The sequence below is a fragment of the Poecilia reticulata genome, chromosome 7 (assembly GCF_904066995.2).
Source record: "Poecilia reticulata chromosome 7, P_reticulata-male-v2, whole genome shotgun sequence".
NCBI lineage: Eukaryota > Metazoa > Chordata > Actinopteri > Cyprinodontiformes > Poeciliidae > Poecilia > Poecilia reticulata.
This window is the reverse complement of record NC_088836.1, coordinates 6,772,816-6,786,936: the sequence shown is the minus strand read 5'-3', so window position 1 is coordinate 6,786,936 and position 14,121 is coordinate 6,772,816. Positions and strand designations below refer to the sequence as shown.

Genomic DNA, 14,121 nt, shown 5'->3' with positions numbered 1-14,121 from the left:
TGAGTAGCGCTCTGGCCCCCATGTTCATAAACGTGTTGCAGTCGTTGACGTGCTTCTGATCTTTCCTCCACAGTCACATCCTCCATGTCCTCCCTGTCCTCGCCGTCCTTCACCTCATCCAGCAGCTCAGCCAAGGACCTGAGCTCACCGGGAGCCCAAGGGCCGGTCTGCACCGTCACGTCGGCGGAATGCTCCGCCCCTGCGGCTGCAGCCCCCGCTGTGGCCGTGGCGCCTTCGGAGCTGGGGCTGGAGTCAGAGCTGGAGAGCCTCAGGCAGGCGCTGGACGGAGGGCTGGACTCCAAGGAGTCGAAAGAGAAGTTCCTGCATGAGATCGTGAAGATGAGAGTGAAGCAGGAGGAGAAACTGGGCTCAGCCCTGCAGGCCAAGCGGAGCCTCCAGCAGGTAGTTAGGCTCTGCACTCATTAACTCCACATTCCAGCTACGCACTTCTGACATCAACAAACTGATCAAAGAAGGACTTCAACACAACTGGTTTCTCAAAACTAAAAAGTCGCTTTTATTGGCAACTGTACTCACGCAAGTATTCAGCAATTTCATGACAAGCATGTTTAGTATGCAGTGGAGCACCTTCTGCTGTTCTGTTCTGCTGCACGTGAGTTTTATAGACAGGCACCGGAGGAGCCAGTCTTTTCCTCCACAGCTGAGTGTGGAAGCGCCTTAGTTAAATCTCACCATGTACAATTCAAGTCAGGTGACATTAAGGGCCTTTCTTCCTCTGGGACCCAGCCTTGCTGGACTTTGAGGTCCAGTCTGGACATGGCTCCCTTCAGCACCTGGCGGTGCCTTCCTGTGGAAGCTGCAGTCACTCCAGGTTTTTTATAGGCTTCTTTTTCTGCCTCCCGGTGGCATAGCAACTGTTCCTTTAACTTTGAAGTTGTGAACTTTGCTCTTAGCCCAGTCTCTAGGAACCCCAAGGATCTTTGCTCGGTTGTGATGCGTTTCCTTGGTTTTGAACAGAAATGATCTTTCTACTCTTCTACTCTATTCTAATGAAGCTCCTGATAAGCTTCACACTCTACCGGTTGTTAAAAGCCGCATTTATTCTACTCTTTGTAACATTAGTTTTATTAAACATTTTGAATGGTTTCGGTCACTTGTTGATTACAAGCGCACGAGGAATTTAGAAATTTGCCAATAAGAAGAACTTGAGTTGCACACGTGGATAAACGCGGAGAACTTGCAGGCTAACTGTGGCCATCTCTTCTTCACAGGAGCTGGAATTCCTGCGGGTGGCAAAGAAGGAGAAGCTCCGAGAGGCGACCGAGGCCAAGCGCAGCCTGAGGAAGGAAATCGAGCGTCTGCGAGCCGAGAGCGAGAAGAAGATGAAGGAGGCGAACGAGTCGCGGATCCGTCTGAAGAGGGAGCTGGAGCAGGCGCGGCAGCTGAGGGTCTGCGATAAAGGCTGCGAGGCCGGCCGTCTCCGCGCCAAATACTCCGCACAGGTTCGGCACAAACTGGAGCCTCTCACACTCTCACTTCCAAATGTGGAAATATTGAAAAACCATCAGACCCCGAAGGTGGCTAAGCTGCTGTATGTACACAGCAGTTATATTGTCTCACTTTCAGGACAGGGGGAGACAGAAAGTGTTCTCTTCCTCCCAGTCAGAAATGAACGGGTGTAGTTCGGCTCCTCCCCCTGGAAGAGGAAACAGGAAGAGGCGTCGGCTTCCCTGAGGCAGCTTTAGACAAAACAAGGAGTCTGTGTCCTCCAGCTGCGTCCACGTCCTCCTGCGGAGACGCGGCCGTCTCAGAGAGGAGACGCTGTCAGCACAGCCAGGAAAACAAACAGGATCAGGACATGAGAGCAGCAGAGTGTTTGGATGAGTGTGAGACATGAGCTCTGCATTTTTGATCCGTGGTTCAGTTCCAACTAGTTGTCTGGCAGCAAAACCTGACCACTGTTTCTGGAAAATCCTGGGTGGAAGGACGTTCAGCGGCCGAGCTGCTGCTCCATACGTCTCCATGTGAAACCCTCTGTTTGGGTTTGAGTGGATGAGGCTGCAGTGAGGAGCACATGGTGCGGTGAGGTCACACTGACCTAGCCTATGAGCGCTCTGCGTTAGGTCATCCAGCAACCTCAGCCAATGGGAAGACTTGGTGTTCTGGGACGGCTGAACGTCTCCAGCCTGAGGGAGGGCCCTGCACCCACTGTCAGCCGTGTTTAACTCTCTGTTCCCAGAAGCGCAGGCCTTTCTCCGTTTTTCCTGTGTCACAGCTAATGTAGCTAATGAGCAGGGGGCGGAGCTAATTCTGCCTCAGAACCTGAACAAAAGAACGAGTCACAACTCGAAATGGCTCATAATGGCAGTAATGCTGGTCTCTGGTTGATTCTAGCAGTTCATTCATGAGAGATTTTGCCGGTGGGAACTTTAGTCTGAACGAGGCTGTTTCACAACAGAACCATGAACGGTTACCGTGACAACATTAAGAAACCTTGGGTTTGAAAAAGAACAGCAGCTGAGAGGAGTCAGTTTGTTTACACAAAGAAAATGACACTTTCCATACAATATCAGAACTATTTGATCAGTGAATTACATGCAGTCATGCCGAGAGCCCAGACCCTCTGGACGAAGCAAAGTGCAGGACAACGGGCTGGTTTTTACTAGACTAGGGCTTCACCTACCACAGTTTTCTGGCCGATCATTGTGTTTGAAGTTTATTTAAATAGAATAGAAGGTTTTGTCTCTTAAGATGACTTCTCTTTGTGTTTATCAGATCGAGGACCTCCAGATGAAGCTGCAGCATGCCGAGGCCGACCGCGAGCAGCTCAGAGCCGACCTGCTGCAGGAGCGGGAGGCCAGGGAGCACCTGGAGAGGGTGGTAAAGGAGCTCCAACAGCAGCTCTGGCCCAAACCTGGCAGCAAAGAAGCGCCCCTTAACAAGTAACCCCGAGACAAGCATCGGCACTCAATCATTCCCCCTCATTGCTCTCATCCCATCCGACACAGCCTGCTGCTCCAGCAGCTCTGGGCCGACCCACGGCACCACCATCACCGACACCTGAACCCAAATCGTCCAGAAGACAGAGAAAACGTTCCCATCAGAGGAAACACTCAGGTGTTTTCTGATCCAGTCCCATGAAGAGTGAAGGGGAGAGCAGAAGCAGCCAGGGGACACGCGTTTCTAAATCCAGCACTGACTGACTCACCGTTCACACTCAGACCTGCAAACAGACGAGGACACGGAGTTCACCGGGCGCAGCTGCGTCCGCCAGGAAACGAAACGAGACTCTCACTCCGCACTAACAAACTGCTGGAAGGCCGTCATGACATCACAGCTGCAGCGAGGGGCCACAGCCTAGAGGGCAGGGCCGGGGCCGCCCCACCACCCCCAAATAAAAGGCTTCCAGCGTTGGCTCACGGCTGGAAGCAGGCAGAGGCTTTTCAAGACATTATAAGCTATCTAGAGACTACATAGCGATATGTACAGGAAAAAAAATGCTTTTATCAGTGCTAGTGGAGTGGAAACAAATGAATATGATAGACAATAAATGTAAAAGATGCAAACTCCACCTCGGTGTGGTCGTTCAGGAGGTTTCCTGTCATTCAGCTACAGATCCAACCCTCCATTCAGGCACAGTTAAAGGCACCTTCTCTGTTTTCACTGAGCACTTGTTGGACAGTCTCACACACACATCCACGCTGGTTGCCATAGTTTTACTTAGATTTTTTTTTCCCCCTCCAGTGTGAGCGTGGCCTTGTGTTCTCATAACGTTTGAATGACAGACGGCGTGTATTTTTGTTTGTTTTTTTTCCCTCCAGACCGGCTTCGTCATCCGGGAGCTTTTCAGTGGGCTCCCGTCAATTACCACAAAAAATGTCTGATTGTTAAGTTAAGGCGTGTAAATAAAAAAATTGTTCTTTTTGTTTTCTACTCTACAGTAATAAATCGCACTTTTGTCAAAACTTTTAAAGAAATAAATAAATCCAGTTTAAATGCGTTTTACTGCCACCGTTGTCATCGAGTGGCCACAGAATCAAGCGAGTAAAAGCTGCTGCGGTTTCCAGCAGCTGATTGTAAATAGACAGGAAAATGTTCAGCAGGCAGGACTTTGCAGGACGTTTGGAGCAGCTCAGATCTCTGCGGGCTGGACTGTTACAGCAGCACGAACAAACAAACAGTCAACTCTTGGATGTTGTTTTTGTATGTGGAGATACTTTTACTGCTTGTCTGTTGTGTTCACAATTCGTTTTCCAGTAGGAATCTCATCTTCTTTATGCATGAGAAATGAAAAAGGTTTGCCATTCATATAGTCACTTATTGGGCATTGATACTGTACATGTAAGGGTTTTTATTGTGTTATGCAACATAAAGCGACTTGTCTTATTTAGCAGGAAAAGCATTGGTGTTAAATAAAAGCCAAATGCCATATTTAGATCAACTTACATTTACAACAAAAAATAAATAAAAAATAAAAATATTAAAAGAGGAAAACAAAAAAAACGAGTGCAATGCTGGACAACCTCAAGTGCCTGAGAGATGGACGAAAGGTTTCCAGAGTCAGAAACCTGACGGCGGCGCTGCCGTCTCGTTCCCATCAGCAGGTTTCGAAACGAAGAGGCCCTTCTGTGCTCTGCAGCGCTTTAATCAGTGTTTCCTTGAATCAGCAGTTTACAGAACTCTGCGCGGCGCAGAAAACACTCTCAACAAATGCTTCAAAAGTTTTTGTTTTTTTCTGATGTCTGAACCAGTGATATGCATGCTCTCAGAGGAGATTTTATAAACAATCCTGAAAAGAAAAAAAAACAAAAAAAAACTTGGTAAATTGTTACTATAAATTGTACATAAGGACTTTTACAGTTGGGTTTGCTGATGCAAGTGTTGGACCGGGCCTTTTCTGATGCAGCATTACAGATATTCCCTGATGTTGCCTCCCTCCAGCAGACCCATATTGGTACATTTTTCTAGTAGTTTTTACTCTTCAGAGTTCATATCCTCTGTGTTCTGGTTTTCTACGGCGGAGGGAAGCGCTAACATCGGCCTGTTTGCTCTCCCGTCCAAAACAAAGGAAAAAAAAAAAAAAAAGCGATTTAATGATGTCTTGTTTTCTAAAGGAAATTCATTTTTTTTCTAAGCGAGGGGCAGCAAAGCAGCAATAACAGTCCGTATTAATAGGCCAAATACTAGCCAGTGTGAAGATTTGAATACAAATTTACACGTGTAAATATGTTTTTCATTTACAATACTGTATTATAAATGTACATGGTGTTTCCATATCTTTTCTTACAGCAGCTGTTTGTTTTTCTTTTCCGTTTTTGTTGTGTTTTTTTTAAGTTTGTGTTTTAATGAAAATGTTTCAGGAACAGTTGATGCAGAGAATATTCCCATCATAAACATTTTATCCTGTTTTTTTTCTTTTTCGTACTAAATAGTTTTTACTGAATTATCTTTTTTTCACTTCTTCATATAGATTTTAAGCAAATGTTCAGCATCGTATAGCCGGCCCACATGACTTCCTCTCCCCTCCCTCATGTATTATTTTTAGCCCTGTGCTGCTGCTGATACTATATACAGTTCTAGAAATATTTTTATGTAAGAGGCAAGCTTTGTCATGTATTAATGTCACATATATAATATGAAAAGAAGCTTGGCTTATTCATCTACGTCCGTTTTTTCCCCCCCGTGTTTTGACACCTTTCTCCTTCCCTCCTCTAACGACTCGGACTATATTGTAAAGGACTTTATGAGATTATGTTTGAAAATAGCCATGCTTATATACTACAGTGACTGAATGTACAGTGTATAGATGCATTACCAGAAATAAAGATGTTTGTCCAGATTGAATGGCCCAGTTTCTGTTCATTCCTAATTATCCTAAAGTAGTGACAGACTTCATGCTTTGTTTTTTTTTGTTTTTTTGTTTTGTTTTTTTCAGACTGGCTCAACAAATAATTTCAGGTCAATCCAAATCAAAGCTCAGTTTCATTTGTTTCTTTGTTCCATCCTGCTGCAGCATCAGTGAAGTTTCTGGAACCAGGCCTGCGTTTCAATAAATTACAACATAACCAAGTATAAAATTTCATTCAAAAACTGAAACTGATTATGTAGAATAACACACAAAGTGATGAATCTTAAGTGTTTATTGCTGCTCATTTTGATGATTATATATACATCTATTAAAAAATCTGTTTCTCAGACAATTTGATTACATAAAAAAAATATATATATATTATTTTGAATCCAGCAGTGCTATTTTATGATAGTCCCTGATTTCTCTCTCTGGAATTTGTATTTTCTTCCGAAGGAGGAACGATCTGCAGTCAGCTCGCAGCTTCAGCTGTTACAGAGAGAGACTAGTGATCAGGTCCTATATCTGTGTGTGGTGATGGACTCAGACCTGAACCTTCAGAGCCTCATAAAGACGGTCACAAAGACGGCCTTCTATCACCTGAAGACCATTTCCAGGATTAAAAGACAAATATCAAAGCAAGATCTAGTGGAACTCATCATTTGTTGATGTTTAGTCGCATTAATTTCTGCAGCAGCGTCTTCACAGGTCTGCCTGTAAAAATTAGACAGCTGCAGCTGATCAGAACGCTGCTGCTCACGTTCTGACTAAAACCAGGAAGACAGAGCACATCAACCCAGCTTTAAAGACCCTACACTGGCTCCCTGTAGCTCAAAGAATAGACTTTAAAATACTGTTGTTAGTTTATAAATCAATACATTAAAGATCTGTTGTGTCAATCTTCCATGCCTCTCAGGTCTTCTGGTTCTGGTTCTGCTCTGCATCCCTGGAACCAGAACCAAACATGATGAAGCAGCATTCATCTTCTATGCACCACAAATCTGGAACAAAAAGTCAAAAAGTTAATTGAAAGTGACGATTTTGTATTATTTAGTAGATGTATACACTTTAATGCAAAGTTGGCACTTTCAATGCAACTTTTAAAGCCACTTTGCATTAAAAGTGTCATTGTTTGCCGAATTACACTTCATGACAACTGTCATAAACATTCACAAAGACTCCTTCATGTTCATGACATGTGTTATGTCATGTTTAAGACAGTGTCATGTCAGTCAAATAAAGAGTTACTATAGCAGATAGATACTGTATATTCTAGAACTAATGATGATGGCAAGGAAAAAAACTATAACTAAGCAATGACTTAACAGCCCAACCTCCAGCATCAAACAGTTGATGGGCATTGTTAATAGTATTTAGGACATGGAGCATTTGACCTTTAAATTAAGACTAGAAGAAGAAAAGGGGGGGATGCTTTCTGGGAAAAATGGGACACACACCCTATGGTAAGAGGTGACAGCCTATCATTACCTTGGCACTGCTTGCGTGACCATTTTCCTTTCTCTGCCTGGTCATCATTGGTATTCTTGGTTTTTAAGAAAAAAATGTTCCACTTTATGTATTTGTACTTTTTTTTCCGTTTTCTTTACTATTTTGCTGCTTTATAATGTAAAACGTTTTGATGAGAAAAATACTGAATTAATACTAACAACAACAACAACAATAATAATAATAATAATAATAAGAGTATGTTCTTCCTTCCATTTCCCATCTGGTTTACGTACCCAGATATGGTTGTTTTAGAGCAGCTGCAGGAAAAAAAAAGCCCTCCATAATTACAGAGGAAACCTTGAAAAGCAAAAGACGAGCTGCAAACTCTGAACTAGACACTAGTGCACCCCGGATCTCCATTTTACGCCTACTCTGCCTGCCAGCATTTTATGTAAACATTCATTAGTGTGAGCTCCAAAGCCGCGCGTGTGCGTGTGTGTGTGTGTGGGGTGTGTGTGTGTGTAGAGTATAGCTTAGCTTTAGGCCCCTCTCCATCCAGTCGATGTTGTTCATGGCCAACCGGCTGATTTTTCAAAGGTAAATTAGTCTTTAAATACATAAAGAACTTCAAAGGTTACCTTAAAGTAAAATGTGAAATAATTTTTCTCCAGTTCTATCTTTTCTTGCTGCAGTGTCACTGACTTAATGAGAGCAACTGCCCACTGTTGCTACATGCTAATCCAAGAGGAGTGGCTGCTGAAAGTCACTGACTTGATGTAATTAGTTGGGTTTCCAGTTTACACATTTAAATGATAAATGGAACTTGGATGCACTGACTGATAGCCAGGATCAGATCGGAACATATACGACTTTGTGTCTTTGTTTAGGATTAGATTTAGTTGATTGGATATATCTGTATATGAATTTGATTTTTTTTGGGAAGTGTCTTGAAGCTATTGTTGTGAATTAGTGCTATATAGATAAACCAAGTTGAATTAGAAGAAATTTAGTAAGCAAAATTATTTTTCCTACATAAATTACTATGAATCACTCAAATATATTTTTACTATAAACTGTTCTTATCAAACGTTACATCCGCAGATCAGATTCAACAGATACACAGACAAAGGATCTGTGTAGAGGTAAGTCCAACACTGTAGGTAAACATGGGGGATTTAGTCAGAAGTAGTTTTTGAAGGAGACAAGAGAGATCATATTTCTCCTGCTTTAGCTTCCCTTCGTTAAATACACATCCACATACAGGGTCAGCGTTTCAAAAAGAATCCATCGCTTCATGTAGGTTGGAGCTTAAACCTCGTTCCAGTGGAGCTCTGGCTCTTTCCATTTGTTGTCTAGATGTCACTGATGTATTTTAAAAGTAGTTCGCTTCTTATACAGTCTGGATTTGATAAAGCACCTGTAGGCACGTGGGACCAAAACCAAAGGGCTGGTGCTCACAGACGTAGTCTAAAACAAATAGAAATCTTTTTTATATTATGACGTAAAACTTACATCTGTGTTGAATTGCTTTATTTAGTTTGGGAATGATGTATCACTGATCCCATGAATCTCATACCCAGCTTGGTTTAAAACCAGTTTTAGTTGTTCTCTCATACAGTTTCACATTTAGTGAGAAAACGGACTGAAGTACGAGTGGTTTCCACTTTTCCTCAGCAGTTTAATCTAATAGTCATTCTGTTCATTAAAGCAAAGCTGTAGGTGTGTACACGAAGGTTCAATCTGATTTACTTTTGAGGGCTAAAATCTAATCAGTCCATTATTAAAAGCTTAAAATCTGTTTCCCCCTTGTATTAAAAGTGGTGGCAGTGACCATGTCCTGGACACAGATTGCTGAAAACAACACATGTGCTTACAATGCTCAGTGGATTTGAATTGTTTATGTATGTATGAGAAGACTTGGAAAAAGTGAAGAGAATAGATACTGCTTACTTTTACATTATTCCACCTACTATAGGCAACATTTCATCAAATGCAGCAGACTTGACCTTTCTCTCTCTGCTGCACTTACACACAAACACACACGCAGCTGGGTTCCTCAGAAAGGCCTCTATTAGCCGGTGCAGGTCACTGGCCTCTGGGCAGGTTCAATATTTATGGGTCGCTGCAGCGTTTTACCATCTCAGCTTGACAAAAGTGATCAACGTCTCAGGACCTGTGCCTGTCAATCCGACAACTCTGCACATCATGTCGGCTGCTGTCACAGTCGGCCCCGCAGGATGTCTGTCACTGGCTGACGAGCCGTGGCTGTCAGGAGGTGGCACAAAAAAAACCGGGCCAGTAGGCTGGCATTTCTTAGCCGTGATCTCTCCAGATTTAAGCAGTCGGTAAAAGTGGAGGTGTGCCTGTATGCATAATCACAACCAAAAATATCCAAAACAGGTTTGGAACGCACAATAAAAACAAATACAACATTGTTTTATACGTGTATGTTACCCTGCAACCTTGGATGGCTGAGGGTAATGTATAAGATGAGCTTCCTTCACATTCAACAGGAAGATTTATTCTTCTTGTGTGTTATAAACACACTTCATATACAACATACTTCAGATATCACATACTTCAGATATCGCATATTTCAGGTAGAGAACCATTAACTTCATTACATCAGAAATGACTGTAATATACCTTTAAACCAAACAATCATTCTTTTAACATGCTCTATTTAGCATTATGAATTCTGTCAAGTTACAAAATTAATTCACAAATAGCTTTACTTCTCTAAACCATATTAATTTTGTAGTTAGTGCTTTAAATTCAATACCTTGTCCTTTTTTCTGAGACCTTTTGTATTTAACTATCAAAATAATATAAAATATATTTTAACATTTAAGCATTTTAGCTTTTAACAATATCCATTGTTTCAGTAGAACAATATTTTACATCTTGCATAAACAACTATTCTCTCAATATAAACTGAAAATGGCGCAATGCTCCTTTAATACTGTGCTTCGGTACTCAGTTTCACACAAAGATATAGTTTATCTGTGTTTTCAACAAACCCATAAAATTAATCACATAAAATACAATAAAGAAACCAGAACAATATCCTTTAAGTGATTACTCTCTCAAAAAGTGCAAAATACAAGTTCAAATGAACTCCGCTGTCCTTCAGCTAGCTCCTGAGCTAGCTCACACACGTGTACAGGCCCGCTAGCATTAGCTCCAATTAGCCTTCAGAACAAGTCCCGTTTTCGTACGCAATAACAATTACAAAGCGAACTTTGCGACTCATTAGTTGAGATTCGATTCCAGAACCCTTTTCAATTCTTCCAAGAACTAATATATATATGAATAAAACACAGTTTTACTGACCTGTGATATGAGAAAGACGAGACACACGTTGAGCTTCCTTCACATTCAACCAAGTACACAATCTGGGAATAAAAAGTCTAGAATTGTCCCCCAAAGAAATCATGAAAGAAACAGTTGTATTTAAACAGTATCAATATAAAAATGGCAATAGCAGCAAAGAATGAATGAAGTAAATCTGCCATTCATCTAAGAAAAAAAAAGAAAAAAGAAAAAGACATGTAACACGTTTCATTCACTTTCACTGCTCAATATGAAGAAACACATTCATATCGGCCTAATAATAATAAACAGCACGATTACAATAGGCCTTCACAGCGCTTAGCTGCTCGGGCCTAATTAAATTTATATGTAGAGTGCACCTATTAAGACAAATAGAAAAAGTTTCATGCAAAAAAATACTTCCAACTATTTAAAAAAAAAATTAAACTTTAAAACGGGTCAATTTGACCCACAACATAACAGGAGGGTTAAATCAAAGATATCTGGACTTCTGTTTCTTGAAGGCTTTTTAATTCTGATCTAAATAACGGTTTGATATATTACAAGTTGTATCCAGAACAATCACTCTCATCACTGGGGAGGTTCCAGATTCGTACCTCAAAGCAAAACTCAGAGCCACGAATAATCAGTGTTGCTCAATAAAACGGTTCTACGATGAGCGAAAAGACGAAGACGAAACTTCTCCATCCACATTAAAGCAAATGGACCACCTCCGTTCACTGTCCAACCTTTTATCTTTCCCTTAAATTAAGAACCCAACTCTGCCCGCTAGTGGCAATTTGGCTCAACGATCGTAAAGACTTTAACTATGGAGTTAGATTTGTTTCACAATTATTCAATCAAAAAAAAATTACACTCAACCAAAAAAAAGAGATTCAATCAAAAAAAAAATCTTCTCAAACAAAAAAAAAAGTCATAAAAACTATTTAATCATAAAAATATTTTTAAACATTTTTAAAGTTTTTTTTTTTTTTTGATTGAATCTCTTTTTTTGGTTGAGTGTAATTTTTTTTTGATTGAATAATTGTGAAACAAATCTAACTCCATATTTAACGCACCGGGTAGCAGCGTTAGAAACAGGTGGACCTACTTATTAAGAGCACAGCTCTTGAAGGAACAGTTCCTCAAACTCATACATAATAAACAATTTTAGTGGTATTTGTTTGCTCAGAGAAGTAAACTATTAAATTCAAAAAGTAAATCTAGAATTTTGCGTCTTGACGATATCAAGAAAAAATGTCAGATTTTGTTGATTTTACATTGTACTTCCAAGCCAGGGGTGTCAAACTCAATTTTACCGAGGGCCACTTCAGCATATTGGCCTCCCTCAATGGGCCACATTGACGGTACAAATCAGGAGTTCCCAGGTGCAGTACTGCAGACTGCAACTTTTAGATGCATCCCTGCTAAAACACACCCCAGACAAAAGGTTGACTCCCTCATTCAGTTCTGTAGAGGCTTATAATGAGTCAATGATCCAGGTGTGTTAGAGAAGGAACGCATCTAAAGTTGCAGATGGTAGCTCTGGAAAACTAGACTACGGCAGCCCTAGCATAAATGTATGAAAATACAATGTTAAAAATAAATTAAACAACACCTCATATTGTTAAATAACTGATTTTATGTACTGAAGTTTTAAATATCGCATTTGAGTTTGCATGGATGTAAAATTACTGCTCAGTTTTAAAAATTACAATATTTAAATCAATGTTAAAAGGTAAGAATCTGCTTAATTTGTGATGGGATCTGGATTCACGGTGAATATTAACTAAACCGCATAAATTGCTACTAAATAGCCGATGTTAATATGATTGTAATTTCATGGATAAAAATAGTGCGTGACCAATTTTTTTTATGTTGTCGCTCAAGATAACGGATAACAAAAAAAGTCTAGCACGACCTGCTGCCCTGACACCAACTCACACACATCTTCATTCACAGTTTTACTTGTAAATCGATTTAAAAACTGACTACTACAGCCCCTCTATAATATGCTTGCAGAAAGTTAAACCCTTAAAGAATTACCTCCTTCTCTACAAAATGCAATCATAACAGTACTACCTAAACCTGGAAAACCTCCCACCAGATGCGAATCTTTTCAACCAATCTCTCTTATAAACGCCAACATAATATCTAAAGTACTAGCACTTGGGCTTGAGAAATGTTTACCATCTCTTTCTGAACCTGATCAGAACGGATTCATAAAGGGGCGGCAAGCTAAATATGAACATCCCGATACAGCTTTACTTTCACTTGATGCAGAAAAAGCATTCGACAGAGTGGAACATAATTATCTATACAATGTTTTATCTCAATTTGGCTTGGGTAGTTATTTCATAACCTGGATTAAAATAATTTATAATAAACCCACAGCCTCAGTTATAACGAATAATATTATGTCTGATTCATTTAATCTAGCTAGGGGAACACATCAAGGGTGTCCCCTCTCACCCCTCCTCTTTATTCTGGCAATTGAACCATTGGCTTTTGCCATAAGGAACAATCAAAACATACAGAATAAAAAGTCAGAATAAAAAGTTTTGAATCTAAAATTGGACTATTTGCAGATGACATTATTTTAATGTTGTCTAATCTGAAGTGCTCAATCCCTCAACTACTTAAAACCATCAATGAATTTTGGTTATCCATCCATTTTCTTAACACCCTTGTCCTAAATTTTTTTTTTTTTTAATTTTTAAAAATTTTTTAACACCCTTAAAATTTTTAACACCCTTGTCCGATGGGCCAAGAAGTTAAGAAAATGGATGGTTGCTGGTGCCCATCACCAGCAAACGTTCGGGGTGAGAGGCGGGTCACCCTGGACAGGTCGCCAGTCTGTCGCAGGGTAACACAGAGACAAACAACCATGCACACACACTCACAGGTAGGGGCAATTTGGAGAGGCCAATTAACCTGACAGTCATGTTTTTGAACTGGGAGGAAACCAGAGTACCCGGAGAAAACCCACGCATGCACAGGGAGAACATGTAGAAACACCGGAGCCGTGAATCTAACCCAGAACCTTCTTGCTGCAGGGCAACAGTTCTACCAACTGTGCCACTGTGCAGCCTACACACACACACACCTAGGGACAATTTGGAGAGGCCAATTAACTGGATAGCCATGTTTTTGGACTGGGAGGAAACCGGAGTACCCGGAGAAAACCTACGCATGCACAGGGAGAACATGCAGAAAGACCGGAGCCATGAATCGAACCCACAACCTTCTTGCTGCAGGGCAACAGTTCTACCAACTGTGCCACTGTGCAGCCTACACACACAAACCTAGGGACAATTTGGAGAAGCCAATTAACTTGACAGTCATTTTTTGGACTGTGGGTGTGAAGTTATCAAGATAACGAACAGCAATTATCCTTATCTAGCAGGTGTGGGTTGTACTTAGCCCTATCCTCGCATGTTGGGCAGGCGGTGTATTTTGACTTATGAAGAGCTCAAACGCCGTAGATATCTTCTTCCCTTGCCCTTTGTTGCAGCACAGAAGTCAGCGTTTCATAGTCCGGTCTCCTTTTT

The 14,121-nt window shown here is 41.1% G+C and overlaps 1 protein-coding gene across 1 annotated transcript in view; it reads left to right on the top strand.

The window, feature by feature from the left end:
• The window catches only part of skia (SKI proto-oncogene a), a 68,190-nt gene extending 62,390 nt beyond the window's left edge, over window positions 1-5,800 (top strand). Inside the window, exons 5-7 of the mRNA XM_008412923.3 lie at window positions 74-402; window positions 1,233-1,463; window positions 2,737-5,800. Of these exons, the coding sequence (XP_008411145.1) occupies window positions 74-402; window positions 1,233-1,463; window positions 2,737-2,907 (731 nt within the window). The 3' untranslated portion in view covers window positions 2,908-5,800. The remainder of the gene's footprint in view (window positions 1-73; window positions 403-1,232; window positions 1,464-2,736) is intronic.
• Window positions 5,801-14,121: the final 8,321 nt, after the last annotated feature.